We start from the raw sequence: 24,019 nt of genomic DNA on the forward strand, positions 1-24,019 counted from the left end.
TTTGAAAAATTATTTTCCAAAACAAAAAAAATAGTGAGGGCCAGGCGTGTTGGCTCATACCTGTAATCCCAGCACGTTAAGAGGCCGAGGCGGGTGGATCATGAGGTCAGGAGTTCAAGACCAGCCTGGCGAAGAGGGTGAAATCCCGTCTCTATAAAAAATACAAAAATTAGCCGGGCATGGTAGTGGGTGCTTGTAATCCCAGCTACTTGGGAGGCTGAAGCAGAGAATGGCTTGAACTTGGGAGACGGAGGTTGCAGTGAGCCAAGATCATGCCACTGCACTCCAGCCTGGTCGACAGTTAGACTCCGTCTCAAAAAAAAAAAAAAAAAAAAATAGAATGGTATTAACACTATTATTAGTCTCTGGCTTAGTGGAAGTGTAAACCAAAAAAGTGTCTAAGACAGGCCTCAATAAATTCAGAGGTTGATTTTCCCACAGTGAGAACATGCCGGGGGAAAAAAAGAGACAGAAGCCACAGCAGGATCTGTGTCCAGAACTTTTTCCAGAGACTTTTGAAGGTTTCAATATTTAAAGGGGAAAAAGCAGGAGGGGAAGGAGGAAAGGACAAAAGGGAGGGAGGGTAGGAAAAATGACACAAGTGGGCACATCCTCGTGAGGGTCGTGTGCTCCAGGAATCGCGGGGCGCAGAGGAAGAGTCGATGCATTCGTCTCCTGCTCCGCACATCTGCACTTAACATCAGATAAAGTCAAGGAAGAAGCCAAATGTGCATTGGTCTGGGAATGGGCGGACGGACAGTTTCTAGTCTCCTCTAGTATCTTACGGAGCAATGAGCTGTGACTTTACATTGTCTGGTGGGGGAGGCCACCTGGAGAGATACCCATTTAGGCGCAGAATGAAAGGCAGTGTGACTGTTTCCAAGCTCACCCTTTTTCTTTCGGCATCGTGGGCTTCTGGGTGGAGGTTTTCCTTTGCTTTCACAGAAGACAGCTGAATTCTCATTTGTTTGTGCATCCTACATTGTTTTCTGTCTTGGTGGAAGGAGGTGAAAAAAATCTGATCTCACAGAGAGATGTAGTAGGAGAGAGAGGGTCTCATGGACACCTTGAAAGGGCCTCAGGAATCCCAGGCATCCTCAGAGAACCCATGTTCTAGAGGCAGAAGGCATTTGCCAGCCTGATGTGGGGGTTGGCCAATGGAAAGTGGGTGGAGGGGACAGTGCAGAGCCCTCTTACACCTGTCACCAGCATGACATACATGCCGAAGCCAGGAGAGACGTGAAGTCCAGCCCCTCCTAACTGCAGGCCCAGGGCTACTCAGCCGAGGCCAGCCAAGCCAGGCACGTGCTTCTCACCGACTTCAGGGCAATTCTGTTACGCAGCAAAAACTGACAGAACGGTTGGTGATATTAACAAAAGCAATACCACACAGCTTCTGAAAGTTCTGAGCTAAGCTGAAAATAGATTGATCCTGGCATTTACCAATTCAGCCACGGAGAGCTTCTCAGAACAAAAGAAAAGAAAAAAAAAGAACCCTTTCCCTCTTGGGATCTTCTATGCCAGTGCTAAACACTGCATTCCTGAATAAAGTGTCTCCCAATATGAAATACGTGGTTTTGCCTCAATCTCATACCGTTCGGCTCAAGTTCTAATGCGTTAGACCTGCCAGCCAGTTTTCCCATCCTGTTCTCAGTCTGACCCTTTGTAGAGTGCGTGCCATACACAAGCAGCCCGAAGCCTACACCACGGCTGCCTGGACCGAAGACTCAGTCCAGAAGGCTGTGCAGACAGATGGGGCTGGGGAGGGAGCTGGAGGAAACCCTGAGCCTCCAGGGCCTTCAGCCCTGGCACCAGCTGGTCCCCTGGAACCTTCCATTCTCCTAATGAGCACTTCTTTCTGACTTGAGGTTGGTTTTTGTAATAAACAAAACCTACACTTGGCTGAAATCTTAGCTACGGCTGTATCAAGGACTAACTCATGTTTTGGTTGCAATACGCCCACTGGTGCTAGTCTAACTGGTTAAGAAAGCTCAGCCTACACTTTTATGACAGATGTTTTATTTATAGGGAATTAAAATTTAGGCATATACATGACACAAACATTTTATATAGTTTCCATGATAGAAGTTACGACGCTGTTCACAGAAAGGCCTCAGTTCAGATGACACAGGCATATGCTGGAATGGGACACGTGGGAGAGGGGACACTAAATGGCCTTCCGGTTTTTCATGTTGGTTTAAATATCCTCTGGATGCATTCAAGTAATGCTGATCATTTAATGTTCAAAAGGCTTTCAACAGATTCAGAGTAAAATTCATTGAAATATTTATAATATGTTTTGTTACACAGTTATTTCCAATATACAATCAAGACGACTCACGACACTTGAAAGAAGAAAGAAAAAAATCGATTGCACCCACAAGTAAAAAGGCTTTATTCATTTCTGGGGATGCTGCAATTCGGTATTTATAGAAACATTTACACACTTTAGTAAACACAGTCCTACATGTAATGCAGCATTACGGGTGCGAAGACCCTTGTAAGTCGAGCGACCACAGTGTTCCACGCGTGCAGGCAGACGTTCCTCTGTCCTTCCCATCAGGGGCAGTCGGTCTCTCCACCCTCCTCCCGCCCGGCTCTTCCCGCTCGGCCGATGCTTCTCGAGTCTCCACAGCAGTGAGCTCTCCGCCACCGGGCTCAGGCTCCCGTTTCACGAGGACATTTCCCACCTTAGTGTCCTGTTAAATAATCCTGCGTCGAGTCCGAAGCGAAGGAGTCGACATCCTCGTTGTCCGAGTCGTCGCTGCTGTCGTCGGCGGCCGGCTCTCCCGTGAGCGCGATGCGGGCGTAGTCGTCTGTGTCTATGGACTTGCAGAAGTGGATGGCGTACTTGAGCTTCTCCTCCAGCACCTGCTTGCAGGAATACCTGGGCAGCTTCAGCAAGAAGAAACAGGTGTAGGACTCGGGCAGGAAGTGGTCTGGAGGGTTGTATTTATCCAACACCTGTTGAGCAGAAACATGACGTGATTGGAGACTGAGCAGAGCTGCAGTCTGCTTTACTGCGCTCATCGGACTCTTCATTCTCACAAAACCGTATTTTATGCTAAGAACAAAATAGCAGAAAACATCACCTGACCAACTTCAGGAATAATAAGCAGCAACTAACTCCTAGAACCTAGAGTAAGAAACAGCACCTGGTTATAGAGACGCCACTCTCCAAGGTCACCCCGGGAAGAGGGCCCAAGGACCACAGATCCCTGCGGATGTGGGCGGCCTGGCTGGCGGAGGGGTGGGACCATGGGGGAAGGGAGCTCTTCACGAGTCCACCAGCCCAGCCTTGGCCACTACAGCCTAAGATACTCGGAAACAGCAAGAGTTATGGACAAAAACTAAGAATTACCGACCCTCTAAGATAAAAAACTACGCATGCTCTCCACGGTGGCGCTGAAAGACACCCATGTTTCTAACCCTGGCAGAGATGCAGGTCAGGCTGTGCCAGGCGTGCGCCGGGAACAGTGGACCCCATCGATCCATCTGCCCAGGCGCTGCCGCAAGGGTCCCAGTGGAGACTGAGGGCATTAGGCCGTCCCTCTCAGTGACCCAGCAGGTCCATCGAGCTCGTTTCTGACCACTGGCAGAAAGAGTTGGAATCCAAAGCAAAACTCGTCTCAATCTGATGAGCGGCCTCATTTTTCTCGGTATATAGCATGTAACTTAGTGACTCATCTAATTTAACCAGAGAACTGAATGAGTGCTTTACATGTGTGTGTGTGAAATCCAGAGCGGCCTGACAGAGCAGTGGTGTATTCTGGAGATCGCCAGATACATTTTTTAAAAATAGGTAATGGTACCCAAAACACATAATCGTAACATTTGGAGCCTTCACATCAGAGAAGTTGGATGTTTTGCATTTTCATTTCCAGGAAGACACAAGAGGCCTGTTTTTCTGTGTGCTGTGGGACCCTGCTGAGGAGCTGGCCACGTCGGCTGACGTGAGCCCAGGCTGACAAGCCCGGCCGGGAGCCTACCTGGATGACAAAGTCTCGGCCCCGGAAGTCGGCGATGGTCCTGGGCAGTCTCGTCCGGCCCCAGACGAAGCGAAGAAAGAGAGAGCGCTCGGTGTTGGAGAAGGACTCCATCACCTCCCAGAACCACTGGATCAGCGATGCGGAAGGCTCAATGCCTTTGTAGGTCGCCACCGACTTGAGAAGATGCAGGGGGATGTCAGGGCTGCCGCACACCTGCGGGAGGATGCCTGTCAGGGCCGTGTGCTGCCTCCCACCCACCACGCTCCCTCTCCACACACCAAGGCCTGCCTGAGGTGGGGGAATGTCCGGGGCCCCCAGGAGGGCACACACACAGCCTCCTGCGGGCGGGTGGAGGGACACGCTCAGAGCACACCCCCTTCAGTCAACACACTCAGAAACTAACTAGTAACACTGATTTGTGGGCCAGCGGGCACAAGGCGGCCCCAGGGCGGCATACCATCGTCTCCAGTTCATAGCCAGTGAACAGAGAGAGGAGGGGGACAGGAACCACGCGGGCCATCCCTTCCCGAACAGCCGCCACCTGCTCATCAAACTCATGGAGCCTGGAAGAAAAAGCTCACTTTACACTCTGTCTTCAGTGACGCTGACTTTGTTCTGCTCACACCAGTCTTAGCACGCAGCACTGCGGCCGCACACTTCCCAGCCGGGAGGAAGAGGCGCGGCTTCAGATGGCACGAGCATGCTTAGTGGCCTGGCACTGAGTTCATCTCGTCCGGTGGTCAGAGTGCAGCCTGATGGTCACCTACACACACCCCAAGACACCACCCTCAACACCCACTGGACACTCCAGGAGAAGACAGCACCAAGAGGGAAAGACACGCGCCTCCGCCCCAGGCCCGAGACACCGTGCTGACCCGCAGCAGACACGATACGGGACAGCACCGCGCAGGACACGTGCCGGGACCACCCCCACCAGAGCCCACAGGGCCCACCCGCCACACAGGGCCTCATCCAGACACCCGAAGGTGCTCCAGGGAACACAGGACAAGCGGTGGAAGCTGCGGGTGGTGATGCTGACCTCCCAAGCCTGAATCACGGAACCCCAAGACCTGTGCAAGTCACACCTGGACACCTGGCGAAGGCTGCTCTGTGTCACACGAGCCACCTGGAGGGTCCAAGCCAGCCCCAGACGCAGCCCTGTCCCAGGGAGGCCAACAAAGAGAGCACACAGGGACACAAACGGTGGCCTCTCCAGGCGCAGTGCCCCAAAGGGGTAGACTTACTGCTCTTGGTATTCTAGTTAGAGCCTGGAATTTTGGAGCATAAATACCGACCTTGATCACAAAATAAGCTTCATACCTACAGTTCAGCAAGAGCCGGAGCCAAATCCATTACTTCCCTGTGTATGACACTCCTGAAAACACAGATGTCCACGCAACCATCTTCTGCTACTTCTGCTATTTATGTCAGTGCAACAGAGACAGAGGACCACCAACCTGTAGTTTATCGCCAGCCGCACATACTCCGCGCGGTTCTCCAGGGTGATGTGCGTGTGCTTGGAGCTCAGCTGGATGTCCTGGCCGCTGGCACTCGGCACCGTGAAGGGCAGGCTCATGGCCTCAAACTCCTCCGAGGTGGCTTCGTTGTCTCGGATGTACATGAGCCCAGGAATAAAATCTTTGTCCACCTTTCCAGGAGAAAAAGAAAGCCCATGTGTCAACTTAGGGCTGGTCTCCATCCCAGACCCCGGCCCACCCAGTGTACTCTGTCAAGCAGGAACCAGGGTCAGCCTCACATGCACCTCAAGGCTGCAAGTACATGGCACACACCGAGGAGCAGAACCCAAGGAGCTGAACGAAGAATCCACAATTCAGCCGAGTGCTTAAAACCACCTAGAACCGGCTAGCAAGGGTTCCCTCCCTGCAGCTGAGGCATGACACAGCCACAGGGGATGGCCTGGCTGTGGTCACCCCAGGACAGAGCCTCTCCTGCAAGCCTGACTCATGGCCCCCGGCTGCCCAAAAGCTCAGCTTCTTCACAGGAGAGGCATGGCTTCCCTCTCTGACAAGACAGTGTATGTTACAAAACACCAGAAAATAGATGGTCTACCAAGTTCTAGAAGCAAACCAGCCTCATAGCCACAGACCTTTGCTACTCAAAGGTGGTCCACAGCCAGCAGCCTCCACGTCACCTGGGCAATGAGGCAGGCCAGAGCTCACAGCCTGACTGGACCCCAGAACAGACTGTGCCTCTTCACAAGACCCCAGAGGCCCCACCCGCCGCCCCAGGGAGTTACCTCACTGAGGTCCGCGATGGTGAGGCTCATCCCAGCCAGCTGCTTCCAGACAGGCTCGGCGAGGCTGAGGCTCAGGGGACTCCCGGTTCGGATGGCAATGCCCAGCAACACACCTGCTCATTCAGAACACAAGTGGCAGAGGACGCTTGAAAGGGACGGCCAAACTTCCCACTCACTCACACACGCCACCGGCAGCAGCTCCATGTGGAGGCCTCAGAGCCTCCGGAAGCAGCAATACCCAAACCCCAGGTCTAGGCCCATCCTCAAGACGGCCAGTTCTGCTCTCAATCTGTCTTTTCCTTTTGTACCTATAAGCCTCTAGCTCTTCACATTCTTTCCACGCAATAGTTTAAGCCACACAAAGGCCAATTCCTGTTCTTCTGACAGCAGAGAGCTGGCACTTCCCCACGGGGGTGTCCTCCAGGGAGCTACAGCCCCACCCAGGAAGTGCTTGCCGTGGTGGGACGTACAGCCGGGGACACTCTGCACATCCTCAGTGGGACAGGACGGGAGGACAGGCCAAAGACCCCGCCCCCTCTGATCCCAAGTCTCAGATATGCTGAAGATGCAGAAACAGCATCTCACATCTCCTGTGTGCCCAAGGCAGGCTCCAGGCCTCAGCACGCGGCCAGGGCTGTGCACAGAGCTTCCCACGGCCTCCCAAGGTCGGGCCCTCTGTGCTACGCACGGACGCCAACGGCAGCTTCTTCGCTTCCATAATGTTGGTGAAATGTACGATCGACATTAAAAGTCACTTTTATTGGTAAGAGTCTCAAAAGCTAAAAGCAAATATTCACGACATGCACCATCACTCCTCGGACAGATGGAATACTCTAACTCAAGAGGAGGCGCAGTCTGCAGCCGCACAATGCCGAGCAGCCGGGGACGCTCACCCAGGAAGCGGAACATGCTGCTGTGCACGGGCGCCCTGGCGGCCGGGCTGAGCAGGTAGCAGTCGCGGTTGGCCCCAGACTCGTCCCTCCCGTTGGGCGTGACGATCAGCAGTGGCGTCAGTCCGTTCTGCAGCTCCTCGCAGATCTCAGCAATGGACTCGCTGTAGCCGCCCCCACAGTCATCCACAGATTCACCTGCAGGGAGAAGCAGCCACTCACAAGTCCCTCACACAGCCCTGCGTGAAGAGCCCCCATGCTCCCACACCACGTGGCCTCTGTGCTCCCTGTGGGCTCAGGCAACCACCTGCGGGGACACGGGTTCTCACCCACAAACTTGACTTTCCAGACGCGGTGAGGGAGGAGGAGGCTGTCGGGGCCAAAGGAACTCATCTTGGCACACATCTGCCCAAAGACAGACTTGGTGCCGTCGGGGCCGGCCAGCCCGCCTTTGCTCCTTGATCGTTTGACCTGCAGAGGAGAAAGCAAGCGAGCACGAGGCCATTGCCGCAGCAGGAAGCACACAGCCAGGATGTACGGTGCTGGCGAGTGCTTGAGGAGGAGGCACCGTGCATGGCCCCTCCCTGGTCATGCACCTGCTGGCGTGGCAGACCCTGCCGTCCAGGGTGCTCGACTCCGAACATCCGAGGCCGGTGACCTCACCCCACTAGGCATGTCGCCTGTGACGTGCCCAACAGCCCCCAGGACTAGTGTGTCTGAACAAACACAGCTTCCAACATGACTCACGCCACCGCCACACCCACAGCTGCACCCAGCAGCACCACATGGGCACGGACATGGTGAAGCAGCCACTGCCTCACCGTCCTGCCATGACCTCACAGAGTAAGACACCAGGAACTCCAAAAGCAGCTCTCCCAGCAGACCAGAACAGACTCCAGTGCTCAAGGACTCAACCCAGCGCCCCTGAGACTGAAGCGGACAGAGTGCTTCGGCCGGGACCACCCCTCCCCGTGCCACATCTGCCTGATGCTCCCATCCCTCATCCAAGCCTCAGGGCCACTCAGCCTCCCCGACACAGGCAGTCACTCTCTCTGCCCATCCTTCTCATCCTAAGCTACCATTCCCAAAGACATCAGGGCAGGAGCCCTAGGGGCCTCGCCGCAGTGGGACCTCGGTGCACCGGAGGGCAGCTGGCCAAGCATGTGCGTCAGAATCATCTGGGAAGCCCAGTCTGAAAGGATGTCAGAAAGAAAAATCGAAGAAAAAATGGTCCTGAGAGTGTATTTTTATGGTGACTCCTCCAGTGAAGCTCTCTTCATCTTTAGCTCACATAAAGTGAGTTCCAGGTTGAGTTTAAACAACTTACAGCACAGGTTGCCATAACCAAGACTAAAAATACAAGAAGAACAAAAACCACAGCTGCCTGTAGAAGGAACTTCTCTGAGCGTCACACACTCGGCTAGGTGTTCGCAGATGCAAGTTCCTCCAAACTTGCCCCAGCTTTTTAAGGCTCCATCACACCCAGAGGAGACTGAGCTACGGAAAAGAACAGGGTGCGTCCCATGTCATGGCCGCTGTGTGAGAGGAGAGGCACACCAGCTCCCCAAAGCCCACAGGGCGACCTCCCTGCCCGATGGCACCCAGTAGGAGAAGCTGTCTGTGCTCCAGAGGCTGCAGGAAACAGCAGCTATGGTGCTGGAAGGAGACAGGCCCTGCAGGACAGCTCTTTCTCTGCTCAACAGAAACTCCGATGATTTCAACTGTCTTTAATCGGAATTCCCTACATTTTCAGAAATGTGCATGCAAGAATTCTATAATAAATGTTAAAGTATCTAAAAAAGTTTTTACGTACTGATGTTCAGATCCTGTTATAAAAATGAATACAGCTCCCAACAAACAAAACCCTCCAGGAAGCTGACCTGTGTTCTGGTGTCAGACAGCTGTGAGAGCCCCTCCCACGGCGTCCCCTCAGGAGGGGTACCCTGAGTGCATCGCCACAGCCCTGGGCGGGTGCTGGAGGCTCCCGTGCAGCCTTTCTGGCTCCGTGCTGGTGTCCTGTGCACACCTTGAATTCGCCGAATGTTTTTCTCCATGTTCTATTTCCACATTTGTGGAAAATGTCCTTGCTTCGGGAGGGGCATGCTACCCGGAACGGGAGGGAGCCTGCCTCTGACACCCGGGGCCGTGGCTGACATCAATCCACATTGCACACTAGGCTGAAGAGTGTTTATCTGATTCTTAGAAGGCCTGAGGCCAGGCATGGTGGCTCACACCTGTAATCCCAGCACTTGGGAGGCCGAGGTGAGTGGATCACCTGAGGTCAGGAGTTCGAGACCAGCCTGACCAACATGGTGAAACCCTAAAAATACAAAAAGAAATTACTCAGATGTGGTGGTGTGCACCTGTAATCCCAACTACTCAGGTGGTTGAGGTAGGAGAATCACTTGAACCTGGGAGGTGGAGGTTGCAGTGAGCTGAGATTGTATTACTGCACTCCAGCCTGGGCGACAGTGAGACTCTGTCTCAAAAAAAAAAAAACAAGGCCTGACATAAGTTGTTTTTTGTTTGGTTTCAGACGGGGTCTGGCTCTGTCGCCCAGACGAGTGCACTGGTGTGATCTCAGCTCACTGCAACCTCTGCCTCCCAGTCTCAAGTGATCCTCCTGCCTCAGCATCGCAAGTAGTTGGGACTACAGGCATCCGCCACCATGCCGGGCTAATTTTTGTATATTTTGTAGATTCAGGGTTTCAGCATGTTGCCCAGGCTGGTCTCAAACTCCTAGGCTCAAACAATCCATCCGTGTCAGCCTCCCAAAGTGCTGGGATTACAGGTGTGAGCTGCCGCCACCCCTGGCCAGAAGGACTAATACACATTTTGTTTTTTTTCAATCGCATATTGAATATTTTCGTAACACAAGCTGGGGATAGCAAGGTGAGTAGGAAAGAGGTGTTCATCACGTAATGACTTCTTAAAATTTTCAGATGATACAAACACAGAAATGAGGGTGCCTAACCTGCATCCTAGTTAATTGAAGCCTCACTGACGGCCAGAGCCCCCCAAGGCTTGAACACTCACTGAGAGCCCCCGGTCCAAAAAGTCTGTGTGCGGTTTTGAGGGAGGTACAAGTCGAGGAGCACTCAATTACTGGGGTTAGAAGACAGGGAAGCCATCAGCTGGCCTTGCTTAAAAGCTACAGTGTTTATGATGCAGAGCAAATAGAAGTGATCGTCCAAGGTAGGGAAATAAAAGCTTTTTTATGAACCTAGTTAAACAACCTATTTATTTGAGGACATGACTGACTTACAGCTTAGCATTAAACACTGACGTCAGTGAAGAGACCAGTTCCATCAGTGTGGTCACATGAGCTGTCCGACAAAGGACAAGAGTTTTGTGTCTTAATTCAAAATGCCCCCAAGTATAACTCTGAAAAAATTTCTCGTCATGTAATCCACATCAGGGTAAAAATCATGTGTTAATACAAAGGTACAGGAACAAAGAATTTGTTCTTCATGGCTCTCTGTGTCTGATCCAAGAGGCGAGGCCAGTTTCATTTGAACATTAAATGTCAAGTTCTGCACGCTATCATCACCAGTGGCTGAGGTTCTTTTTTTTAATTAATTGTTTTTAACTGTGAATTTATATATACTTGAAGCAGTGTAAATGTAGAAATGGCCTACTCGCCATTTCTTTGATTACTGCACATGAGACAGTATTAGTAATTCCGGCCTATGAAACTGGCAAAGAAAACCACCAGCGGAGGGGAGGGTGTGAGGACAGTGGGAACATGACCTGTTACAACCCATAATCGAATGTGTCGTCACAGCATCACTAGGCCTCTGACCAGTCCACCTCTCAGAATTTAATAAAAGGGGTGACTAAAGACACAGCCACAGATGGCGCTGCCTGTACCAAAGAAAAGTGAGCATGGCCTCCCAGCCCCACCAGAGGAACCTGACAGAGTAAAGCAGGACACAACCCTGCAAGAGAGGAGCTAGCTGCAGGCAGCTGCCAAGCACAAGCAGCCCACAGAACCTACTCCATGGCAGGGAGGAGCGCAGCAAACTTCAAAAGACAGTGGCCCTGCCTTGGCTTTTCAAAAGACAGACACACACCTCCTAGTGTCACAGCAGACACACACCTCCCAGTGTCACAGCAGACACACGCCGCCCAGTGTCACAGCAGACATGCACACGCCTCCCAGTGCCACGGCGGACACACACACACGCCTCCCAGTGTCACAGCAGTGGCATCACCATGCAGTGGGAAGAGGGCTGACTTTATCCTCCCATTCTTGCTGAGCTGTGTCTGTGCTTTTGGACTATCTGAGATAATCTTCATTACTTCTGTATAGAGAAATACACGGACACTCCTGGAAGCCCCAGCATGTCACATACAGGAAGCCCACAAAAACGAAGGTGGCACCTGCTCTTTAAAGTTGGGGTGCACGAGACGGCAGGCTAGGCTACCAGTGCTGTCATCCCAGCCAAGGTACCCAGGAAAGCACCACTTCTAAGGCGGTGAGACTGGAGAGCCATCTCCATGCTCTACCTGGATGCGGTTCAACTCCACGACGGGGCCGTGCTGACGATCTCGCACCATGGTTGCTTGCACTACTTTTCGGAAAGCCGCCTCCTAAAACACACCAAACAGACAAAATTTAGACTCTGATATGGAAAGCATCACTCGGGGGGAAATCATGCTGTAGTTTTGTTTAAAGTCTGTTTTGAAGACGATGTTCTCAAGAACAGAAAACGGCCAGTTCCCTTTCTCAAGTTGTGAGGGAGCAAGCTGGCACTGAAGCACACAGGGACAGACGGCAGGGTAGGCAGTTCCCTCCGGAAGCTGAGAGCAGGGAGGGAGGGCTGGAGCCTGGCAAGCACCTGCTCTGACTCAGGTCTCACAGTCAAGGTCTCCCTGCCAAACACCAAGTCCACCAGCGCGGGGACTGACGTTAAATCACTGACTGCACGCAGCCGCCACAGGGCCAGGGAGCCCCGTGGATCCAGCCAGACCTTGGGTCGGGACAGAAAAGACAGACCAGGGAGGGGAACAAGGTCCTGGCTGTGATCACAGCAAAAGAAACCAGGAGTGCCTGGGGTGAAAGATAGCAGGGCGCAGCCCGACGAGCACCACCAGGAGAACCAGCCATTCCCCAGGAGGGGCAGGTCGGCCATGCCCACAGGGAAAGGGCACGGGATGCAGGGTGCAGCTGTGCCAATGGAAGAGGAAGAGAGAGGGTCAACAGGCGTCTCAGCTCTCTTGGCCAAGTGGGCAATCGTGCCTTCTTTCTGTTAGGGGTGGGCTGTGGGAGCACAGGGGTCCCTCAGAGGAGGCTGAGCCCCTGCCCAGGTCAGTCTAAGAACTCCAAACCCTGAAGGCAGAAGGTGAGGGCCCCAAGTGCCAGAGGAGACCCAGAAAGGGCATCCTGGAGGCACCCCAGCCCTATGCCTCTTGCACAGCCCAGCTCGTCCTGCTCCTGTGGGCCCTGCCTGGACCCCAGGGCAGCTCTCCTTCCAGTCACCAGCCGGCCCACCTTCCTGGAGAGTCCTTTTTGGTGCTCTGGATCAGGAGTAATAACACCCACTCTCTGCGGCCAATCCTCACCACACCCAGGACCAGAACTGAGGCTGCCTGCACACTCCCTGACCAGAGGCACCTTTCAGATGCCCCCCACCCTCCACCACACACGCCCCGCTCACAGCCTGTGCAGGTAGGACACGTCCTGCCTCTCACTTTTTTTTCCTCCCTACAAAGAGAGGCTTTTTCCTCTTCACTGCTTACTATCACCTCTACTTTGAAGGATTAAAAAAAATGAAGGTAAAATTAATCATTTGCTACTTTTTATTATTGAAAGGTAATTGAAATTACGTTTCCTACCCATTTTACCTGCCCACAATTTCTTCCTGCCTCTCTCATCAGAGAGATGATCTTTCCATTAAACCCAAGCCTCACCTCTTCCACCCTCAGGCACACGTGAAAGTAAAATGAACACGCCAGTCCTGTTCAGCAGACATGACTGTGGCCAAGTGGAAACAAAGCCAACCCTTAAAAAGTAACCTGCTGGGACAGGACTCCAAAACATCTAAATCTTATTAAATCACTAAAAACGGACCACAAAATACAGAATAGAATCGCAATCAGGATTAGCGTTCCTCAATCCAATTCTATACCTTTTCCCTATAGAGATGCCCCTACCGTATGATAATTAGCCCCTTCGAGCTCATCTTGCCAAGCTGCTTGCCAGAAACTAACCCAACTTCTAGAAAGCTCCAATTATTAGCAACATCTACAAGTCAAAAAGTCTGATGACTTTCAGATGCCCTCACTCATACTGTGTTACTCACCACCTGCCAACTCTCATTTGGCCAGCAATCTCTACCATATTCAGGCAGGGACTTAGAGGTAAGCTATCTGTGACTCTCGGACTGCTCTGCTGGACATCCTGGGAGAAACTGCCTGGTTGCCTTCCTTCCTATGTCAGTGGGGACCTGCCATAACGCCACAAAGCCAGGCAGGCAGAGAAGGACCACAGGAACAAAGGCCTAGTGTAGGAAGGCCCCACCTCCTCTTTCTGGAGAGGCAACAGGCAGAGAGGATGAAGGAGAGGTGCAGCACCGTACTCTGTCGTTTTTGTCTGTTTTCTCATTGATATAAAGTGCCCAGAACAGAGCCTGGCAGCAGGAAGCACCCCGTCAACATCTGCTTCAGAACAAGCTGGATTCGCTGTCACATTCCCAGGCCAGGCGTTTTGTTGGGTTACAATGTACTGAAGATACCAGTTTCCCCTAAAGCCAAGACTGCCACTCGAATACCTTTCCCTGGGATATGAGAATTCCTCGGAGGGCGTCAAACCCCACAGAAGGCCCCAGTCCAGTCTCGTCCAGCCAGCCCTCCAGGTCGAACATGGGGATGCAGGGGCAGAGGAGCTCGGAGATGTGGTGCAGCAGCAGCAGGCGGTTCCTCAGAGCGGTGATGGGGATCTCCTGCAGGTGATTGCACTCCATGGGGACCTGCAACACGGACACGGGCTGAAGGCACAGGGGGCCACAGCATGGCAACTGTTTCAAACCAGAGAAGCACTGTGGTTTCTGAGTTTGGTTTGCAAAACCCCACTGTGCTGCTTTTTAAAATACTCTTCTGGCCCGTTTGACTGTAAAGAAATATATATACACAAATATATTGACTAAGAAACGTGAGGTACGTACTATCAGAACAATTCTGTGTAGCTTATAAGATGTAGAACAGAAGGTCATACACACTGTACACACACAGTGTTGGCTGGCATAAATATTAACGTTCTTTTTCTTCTGAGACAGGGTCTCACTTTGTCACCTAGGCCAGAGGGCAGTGGTGCAATCACTGCAGCTTCGACCTTTGGGACTTAAACGATCCTCCCACCTCAGCCCTCAGCTGCCCGAGTAGCTGGGACTACAGGTGCACACCACTACGCCCGGCTAATTCTGTAGACAGTTTCACTATTTTGTCCAGGCTGGTCCTGAACTCCTGAACTCAAGCGATCCGCCTACCCCAGCCTCCTAAAGTGCTGGGAATACAGGCGTGAGCCACCACAATCAGCCAAATATCACGGTTCCTAAAAGCACCGTTTGGTTAACATTTACTGGGCCTGAATTGTTTTCACCAAGAAGCCTTTGTGCTCGCCCCCATCCCACCCCGACTGCCGACTGACCTGTGCGGGGAGCTTGCCAGCGCTGGTGGGCTTGCTGGTTGACCAGGCGAGGGTATGTGCTGAGCCACAGGCCACACGGTTGACCTTCTTTCCCTGAAGGGCAGCTACCAACCGAGGCCTCTGGATGGCATTGGTGGTTCCGTCTCCCAGCTGTCCCTCATCATTGTCGCCCCATGTATAAACCTCACCTGAATGAAGTGCATTTAGAATCAGAGCCTGTACGAGGGCCAACAAATGCACAGCTGCCAATGTCTTCCCAACACACACAGTATCAATGCTCCCTGCCCTTCGGCTGGGTGCTGACAGTCACCTCTCTGAGTGTCAGCTTTACGTATGACCTAGACATAAGTACACGCTAATCACACATTCAAAGAGGCAAGTACTTCCCAGCACTCCCCACAGCCCCTGCTGGCCACCAGGCCTTTTTATGAGAAGCACAGGACTCTGGTCTTAAGCCCCCAACCGTGTGAGTTCTGAGGACTGGGCATGCCGCAGCAGTCCTCCATCAGAACAATATTGGGACACACAGCAATATCCCTAACATCCCAAACTGCTCCTGCATGTGAAACAGAAGAGCAAAAGTCCATTTTATCTATTTTATTTTTTAAGACAGGTTCTCACTCTGTTGCCCAGGCTGGAGTAAACTGGCACGATCACGGTTCACTGCAGCCTCAACCTCCCAGCTCAAGTGATCCTCCCACCTCATCTCCCAAAGTGTTGGGATTAGGGCATGAGCCACTGTGCTGGGCAAAAAGGTTTAGATAAACAAAATCTATGTTTTCAAAATCAAAACCACAATGGCCATAATAAAAAATAATAATAATAATAATAGATCTTGCTATAGATGTGGTGAAAAGGGAACAATTTCATTGCTGGTGGGAATGGAAACCGGACCCACTGAGATTTTGCCCCACTAGAGGGAAAAACCGAATACCCCGTGATAAAAATTAAAACCAAGCTGTCTGTGAAAATGCTCTGTAATGGAAGGCATTTTCCATGCTCCACTATGGAGAACAGTGTGGAGATTCCTCAGAGAATTGAAAGCAGATCTACCATTTGATCCAGCAGTCCCACCAAGAGGCATCCAACCACAGGAAAGGAAGTCATTATTTGAAAAAGATACTTGCACACGCATGTTTAAGCAGCACGATTAGCAATTGCACAAATACGGAACCAGCCCAAAAGCCCATCAGTCAACAAGTGGATAAAGAAAATGTGGTATATAGATCATGGAATACTACTCAGCCATAAAAAGGAATGAAATGATGAAATTCACAGCAACCTGGATGGGTCTGGAGACCATTATTCTAAGTAAAGTAACTCAGGTATGGAAAACCAAACAGTGTGTTCTCATGCGATGAGGGTGCAATGGCGTGAGAATGACACGATGAACTCTGGAGACTCGGGAAAGGGCAGGAAGGTGAGGGAAAAAGGCTGCACGGCAGGTACAGTGCACACTGCTTGGGCGATGCGTGCATCAACATCTCAGAAATCACTAAAGAACTTATTCATGTAACCACCTGTTCCCCAAAAGACTTGTTCATAAAAATTTTAAAGTAACATCAAAAAAGAACACGCAGTTTCTGTTCATATCCTCAACGTAAGATTCACCATTCACAAGCATTGGCACACTTTCAGTGCACCGTGTGGGACCTCAACCAGGAACCACCACTGGAAAACATTCTCAGGCAAGGTCCCTGGTGACTAGATGGGAAACAAGGTTCATGTCACCTGGAGACACCAGTGGGTACTACTCTGGAAAGTGTGATGCCTGCATGATCAAGGGCAGTGCCCCTGCCCCGCCCCTGCCTGCTCTCCACAGGTTGGTCCTAAAGCCACGAGGCGGGAGTCACACACAGGGTGAAGAGGACTTCTCTGCACAGACGCAGCCGGGCAGAGGGAGTGTGTCCGCGAGAGTGAGGAGGGCTTCCACCCAGGCACTGGCTCCAAGGGGGTCAGCCAAGACCCCCACGTGTGAGGGGAGGAGCAAGCAAGGATGGGATGCTAGGTACGCACGGGGGGAGTGGCCAAATCACCAGAAGATAAAGGAGCTGCAAGGTTGCCAAGGGAAAACTAGAATGAACCCTGTGGTACCAAACTGGAACAGGGGATACTGGTGGGAACTCATGGTTTTCAACACACATGCAAATCCAGGAGGAAACGTCACACATAAACCGGGGTACTGTTTACATAGGAGGCCTGGGGAGCGGTGACACCTCAACAGCAGCGAGCACATCCATCATCCAGACCTTGTCTTCTCAAGGTCACTCTCTTCCACAGACACCAGGGATCCTTGGAGAAATGGCCAGGTGGAGGATTGGGGCATGGAACAAGAGGACGCTGATCATCTTCTGCCAGACCAAGGTAGTGCTCCCAGACAATGGGGCACATGAAAAGGGGGCAGAGCCAGCCAAACAGAGAACAACTTGAGCATCGAAAGCAACAGCAAAAGACTCTATATCCCAATGAATACATTAGGACCCATGATTCCCATTCAGATAAAACAAATACATGAACAGGTTCAAGGCTGCATGAGAAAGAAATTCTTAAATAGATTCGGCATATCCCTACTAAATATTTGTTAATTACAAAGAACGTTCACAGTGAAAAGCATGGCAGACAACAAGGTGACCAAATGACCGAAGTGAGCAAGGAGACACGCTGCATGTCACCTGCACAGATGAACTGTGACGGTCAGAGACACACAACCCGGATCTCCTGCAAAACACCAGAAAAGCCCAAATGCAGCAACGCGCTACAAAATAACTGCTGTCAAGCTGCAAGAAGACAGGGGATGTAAAACGATGACGCCAGGCGCTGAGAGTGTCATGGGACAGAGGGTGCAGCTCGCCAGCTGAGGAGTCTGCAGTGCGCCACAAATGGGCATAGGCATCAGGCGCAGTGGGGAGTGTGAACTGGCTGGCTGGATGAGTGGCGATCTGTGGGAGTGTGAACCGGCTGGCTGGACGAGTGGCGATCTGTGGGAAACACACTGGAATACTCGGTGCAGCAGCACGACAAGTCATGCTCATGTGCACTGGGATAAGGAAGTTCCATGTAATATACTTCCAACTAGTTTGCTTCCAACTGCGACTTGTCTCAAAATTTAAAAGAATTAAATAAATTAAATAAAAAGTTCTGGATCAAGAACGACAATGTCCTTCCACTACAGGCCATGGCAGTTGCTCATTCCTATGTAAGCCTCTTCCATTGATGAAATGATTAAAGGGTACACGTTTATATAATTCACCAAAGCCTTTAACAAGGAGCACAATTTGTGGGAAGGCCGTGTTAATGAAAGACGGTGCCCCGTTCTCCACTGCTGCCACACACGTCCCCACCGCCCGACTGGCTTCAACAACATGCACTTAGGATGCTTCAGCTCTGTGGCTCAGAAGTCCTGCATGGGTCTCACTTCCCAGAGGCCTCAGGGGAGAGTTTCCTTGCTCATTCAGACACAGCTCAGTTCTCTGTGGGACTGAGGTCCAGCTTCCTTGCAGGCTGAGCTATTCCCAGTTTCCAGGGGCCTGGCCTTGTTCCTCCATGAAAGCCAGCCACAGAGGGTAGAGAGCTCTCGGACCTGGAAAATCTTTCTACTACCTCTTCAGTCCCATCTCTGACGAACACTTCTGCCTTCTTTTCTCATCAAATGGTCTGTGTGATTACACTGGGCCCACTCAATAATCCAGAATAATCTCCATATCGTCAAGTCAGCTGATTCACAAACTTCATTCGACCTGAAAAGTCCCTTTCGCCATTGTGTGGGGGTTCCCCAGACAGACCTGATGCTCATGATTCTCCAGCACAACTCACAAGACTCAGCACACACCCCTGCTCACAATTAGTGTATTATAGCAAGAGGACACACAGCAAGACCAGCACAGGGATGGGGACCTGGGGCGATGTGGTATGGAGGTAACCAGGCGTGAGCTTCCAGAGTCCTCTTCCACAGGAGCCACAGGATGAGCTTCACTCCCCCGGCACTGAGCTGTGTCAAGGGCTGTCTGCCGGGAAGCTGGGTAGAAACTCCAGGCCCAAGGTTTCCATCAGGACTGATCACACAGACACCCCCCGCCTGGGGAGTACCAAGTTCCAGACCAAGGAAAGCAGGTTTCGGCACAGACCACATTGTTTGCACAGTCAGTTCAGGCATAGTGAACCACACTCACCACCTAGGAAACAGGGGAGCCCTCCCAAAACCCAGGTTTCCTGACACCAGCAAACGGTCAAGCTGGCAGCAGGTCTAAGGCCATGTGTCGGGCCGGCTGCTGGCTCTGCTTTGCACAGCTCAGTAGTAAATAGAACTCATTCACAGGTGCCACAGCAGGGGCTGAAGATGACAGGGCCAAAGCCCTGCTGACCGCAGACAGACTCTGAGGACACAATTATCAGCCCAGTCTTTGCCTCCATTTTTTTTTTAGGAGTTTCACTCTCACTGGCCAGGCTGGAGTGCAATGGATGGCGCGACCTCGGCTCACCGCAACCTCCACCTCCCAGGTTCAAGAGATTCTCCTGCCTCAGCCTCCCGAGTAGCTGGGATTACAGGAATGCGCCATCACACACCCGGCTAATTTTGTATTTTTAGTAGAGATGGGTTTCTCCATGTTGGTCAAGCTGGTCTGGAATTCCCAACCTCAGGTAATCCGCCCGCCTCGGCCTCCCAAAGTGCTGGGATCACAGGTGTGAGCCACCGCGCCTGGCCACCTCTGCCTCCTTTTAAGGCTGTGCATGTCATCCAGCCCCAAGCAACCCTCTGAGGTTCACAGGGCTCAGTCCAACAGCGCCAAGCCCCCACCTACCGTCCTCTGTGCAGCACACACAGTGCAGGGAGCCGGTGGCAATGGCGATGACTTTCTTCCCCTGCAACCCTTGGACCTGTCGAGGCCTTCGAACGTGGTCGTCCGATCCATGGCCCAGCCTATGATAATCGCCTTTGCCCCTGCATACAAAGGAAGCATGGAAATTACAGGACAAGGCCATCACTGACCACCCTGCCCAGCCTCCTGGGCAGGCTCTGCTCTTCAGGACACAACCACAGCCTGCCGCAGAAGCTACATTCCCATCCATGAAAAGCCGGTGCACACACCACCATTAAAATCTAGTTTGGTTGGGTTTAAACAGAATCTTGCCTACCAGGTATAAACGGCTCCAGATTTGGTAAGGGCAACAGAAAACTGGGATCCGCATTCCACTTTAACTACTCCAAGGCCTGTAAGAGAATCAATCTAGAAGGGGAAAAAGTTCAATTAGACAGACAGCATCAAGGCCCCTGCTGATTGCTATAACCATAGTGATATTTAACTAAACTAGTAGGAATTCTGAAAACTTGTACCCATGTGGAATAATTAGTGCAACTTAAATCATATTCTACTTCATCTCAGCACTCCCAGGAGGCAGGTGGGACTGTCACTGACAGCACACCTGCTGGCACAGTGGGACCCAGCATGTCACACCAGAAATGGGAGCTTTGCAGGTGAGGCCTGCAAGCCCTTCTCCCCAGAATGGCCTCTGCGAACCTTGCTTCTCTGTGCAGCAGCAAAGTACTCCACCAATCCCTGTGTCTCTCCTCACCTGTCCCAGCCCTCTCAGACCCAAGGCCTGCGGGGCGGGGGAGGAGCAGCAGGCAAGGGGAGGGATGGTCAAGAGCACTGGGCTCCACCCGCCCTCCGCCCTCCACCCACCCTCCACCCTCCGCCCTCCACCCTCCACCCGCCCTCCACCCTCCATCCACCACCCACCACCCTCAACAATGCGCACTTGCCAGGCAACACTTTTCCTCATGCTTCTCATGACCTCTGTGATTGCTCTCATATGTAAGTTCTCATATTCAATTCTGAACTCAAATCAATCAAAACTGCCCTCATTCTCTTAATGAACTCTCCCTGGTGTCCAACCCTAACACACTGGCATTGGGACGTCCTGCTCCAGCCCCTCCCAAGCCCAGCATCCTCACCCTTACAAGTGCAAAGCCCAGGCTCTTCCCCGCAAGGAGGGGCCTCTGACGCATGCCACGGGTGAAGGTCTGCTCCACAGGCACCTGTGCCACACCTGCAGCCCCACAGCCCCACAACAGAGGCAGCCGGGCAGAGACAGGTTCGCAGCACCAGGCTCCCAAGTACCCGGCAGAGCACCTGGGCTACACGGCAGTGTGGTGTGCATGCACTGAGGTCACTGAGCAGTACCTGCAGGACCTGAACCACGTACCAGCCACCCGTGCACACGAGCAAAAGATATTCTGGCGAAACTAAGAAATCGCCTGGAGCCACCAGGCTTGTGCAGAGCAGAGCCGCCCACCCCAGAAGGGCTGCAGGACCCGGGCGCTGTGCAGGCCCTGCTCTCGCTCCTCACAGGACACCCACCTGAGGTGGTCCTGGCTAACCCAGATGCAGTCCCTTTAGCAAGCACTGGCAACCCCGAAGCACGGGCCGTGGCAACTCCACACCACTGCAAACTGAAAGAGTGTGAGCCATGTGATATCCTTCTCTGAGACAGGCCTACATGCTAAACAAACCGGCAGGCTCCACGTGGCCGGCTGACCCCGTCCACTTCTCAAGAGCACACACAGCACGTAGAACACCGGCTGCCTCTAGGCCCTCCACACACATTTTATCACCCCTTACAGTTACCGGAAAGAAGGTAAAGAGGAGGCTGGTGGCTCTGAGGCTGTGTTTTCCCGAGGACCCCAGGGACCCCCTACTGGGGTGAGCTGGGAGAGCACAGGGCAGGACGGGCATGGGGATACCTTCATGGGCACTTTACAGCCGTCGCTGCCTCCGCGGCCGAGCTTGCCATAGTCGCCGTCCCCCCAGGACCAGACGGTGTCATCATCTGTGAGGCAGAGAGTCTGGGCGTCTCCGCTGCCACAGGCGATGTCGACCACACGGTGCCCCTGTAGCGCCTCCACCTTCAGAGAAAAGAACCTGGGTTGGCCGAGCACGACACGAGAAGGCTTGCCACCGGAGTGGCTTCACAACGCCGTCATCCTTCCTTCATGGGGGTACCTGTTTAAAGCCCTTACAAAGAGGCGATTTCTAAAATCTTATAAGACAAAAGCGAACATACCTTCATCTATCTGAACTACGAGCATCTAAACTGCAGGAGAAGCTGTTAATGTCTTTGATGAGCCAACCCGACACCACCGTGAAGGCTGTTTATTCACTTCCTGCACCCAAAAATACAGCAGACCTTCTGGAAGCCAAAGCATTTTTCTAGATGCCAAGCAATATTTATCATTACAAAGAAAAGGATATTTCAAATACTATCCTGTTTAAATGACTCATGGAAGAAATATGTACACCAAGATGGTTTTTATTTTCACCAGAAAGAACATGTACTTATAAATTGGGCTATGACCATCATAAAAAAATCTAGAACAGGAAATACTCTGGACTTTTATAATTGTAACAAAGGTGGCAAACCGCCCCCACCCGACAGCAGCAGTGAGGGGCGTGTGGCCTCCCGCCTTGGCACGAGGCGCCTGCTCACCAGCTTCGGCTTCAGCTGGTCCTCGCTGTCACTGTGCCCCAGGCGGCCGTAGCGGCCTTTGCCCCATGTGTAGAGGTCCCCGGCTGCCGTGACACAGGCGCTGTGGGCTCCACCAGCAGCAACATCGACCACTTCAATTCCTCTCAGAGACTCAATGACACGGGGGCGGTCACATGGACTGCAAAAAGTCACCAGATACGACGGAAATACATTTTTATTCTTAAACATTTTCCAGCTTATTAACTATCTCTCAGTCTACACCTTCCTCATCAGTTAATTGTTAAATCAATCAAGAAGAATCATTCAGACCTGAACTCAAATGTCACCACTTCCTACCTCCTTCCTGCACAAGGCCAGAGGGCAGGGCTTCCCCAGCTCTAACTCGGAGGCTGGAAGGTGACACACATACTGGGCCAAGTTCGAACCACAGCCCATTTTTCAAAGGCCTATGAGCTTAGAACAGGTTTTACATTTTAAAGGGTTGTTTTTAAAAAAAACCCTCAAAGAATCATATGCAACTCCTAAAATAGTTATCATCAGGCTCAGTTTTATGAGTTAACAATTCATTTAAGGAGTTTTAACACATGAATGTCTCACCCCCATTATGAATTAACAATTCATTTAAGGAGTTTTAACACATGAATGTCTCACCCTCATTATGAATTAACAATTCATTTAAGGAGTTTTAACACATGAATGTCTCACCCCCATTATGAATTAACAATTCATTTAAGGAGTTTTAACACATGAATGTGTCACCCCCATTATGAATTAACAATTCATTTAAGGAGTTTTAACACATGAATATCTCACCCCCATTATGAATTAACAATTCATTTAAGGAATTTTAACACATGAATGTCACTAGTCTATAACAGTGACTACTGATAACAAATTTTTTGTTTTCTTATTAAGTTTTGAAAGAAGCTCTTTATATATTTGGCTATCAGACTTTGATTATATGATTGTGAATATCGTTTCCCAGCTTGTGGTTTCAATCTCTTCAGTGTCTTTCAAAGAAAACTTCATAATTTTTATAAAGTCCAAGTTATATTTTTCTTTCATGAATCACGTTTTTGGAGATCAACTGAAAAATCTTTTCTGATCTAAGGTCACAAAAATTTTCTCATGTTTTCTTCTAGAAGTTTTTGGTTTTAGGTTTTACATTCATGACTGTAATTCATTTTGAATGAATGTTTGGCTCTGGTGTAAAGTATGAATTTAAGTAATTTCTTGCCATAGGCTATCCAATTATTCAAAACCACTTATTGAAAAGAGTATCTTTTCTCCAGTGAACTGGCTGTGCACTCTTGTAAACTGTGCACTAGAAATTGTGAGAAGTCCAGTTTCATTTTTCCACACTCATCTCGTCAGTGTTTGCCAGCCAGTTTCTGGATTCCCTGTTCTGCTCCATTGATGTATCTGTCTCTCTCTTTACGCCTACACTATACCAAGTTGATGACTGCAGCTCTAAAATGAGACGTAAGTCAGGCAGTGCAAGTCTTCTAACCTTGTCCTCATTTTCAAAGTTGATTTGACTATTCTAGGTCATTTGCATCTCCATACACATTTTATACTTGGCTTGTGAATTTCTATACAAACCCTGATTGAGAAGGTGTTGAATCTATAGACATGAGGATAACCAACAAATTAACAATACTAAGTCTTCTGCTCCGTGACTCTCAGCAATATTGTGTAGTCTTCTGGGGCAGATTTATCCCTTAGTTATCCAATTCTGAGAAGAGGGTAC

At 51.3% G+C, this 24,019-nt stretch overlaps 1 protein-coding gene across 4 annotated transcripts in view; it reads right to left on the bottom strand.

Annotated features, from left to right (window-relative positions):
• Positions 1-1,999: 1,999 nt before the first annotated feature.
• The window catches only part of HERC2 (HECT and RLD domain containing E3 ubiquitin protein ligase 2), a 205,901-nt gene continuing 183,881 nt past the window's right edge, over positions 2,000-24,019 (bottom strand). For 3 of the 4 annotated variants that reach the window (XM_064367822.1, XM_064367824.1, XM_064367823.1), the window contains exons 80-93: positions 22,270-22,447; positions 21,527-21,688; positions 19,918-20,009; positions 19,584-19,723; positions 14,785-14,972; positions 13,910-14,107; positions 11,646-11,729; positions 7,466-7,607; positions 7,140-7,334; positions 6,247-6,359; positions 5,447-5,637; positions 4,447-4,552; positions 3,990-4,202; positions 2,000-2,964 (exon numbers count right to left, since the gene is read on the bottom strand). In XM_064367822.1, the coding sequence (XP_064223892.1) occupies positions 2,692-2,964; positions 3,990-4,202; positions 4,447-4,552; positions 5,447-5,637; positions 6,247-6,359; positions 7,140-7,334; positions 7,466-7,607; positions 11,646-11,729; positions 13,910-14,107; positions 14,785-14,972; positions 19,584-19,723; positions 19,918-20,009; positions 21,527-21,688; positions 22,270-22,447 (2,275 nt within the window). In that variant the 3' untranslated portion in view covers positions 2,000-2,691. The other variant, XR_010339213.1, reaches the window with a different exon arrangement.

Source organism: Aotus nancymaae, unplaced genomic scaffold (assembly GCF_030222135.1).
Source record: "Aotus nancymaae isolate 86718 unplaced genomic scaffold, 86718_ANA_hifiasm-v0.15.2.pri h1tg000075l, whole genome shotgun sequence".
Taxonomy (NCBI): domain Eukaryota; kingdom Metazoa; phylum Chordata; class Mammalia; order Primates; family Aotidae; genus Aotus; species Aotus nancymaae.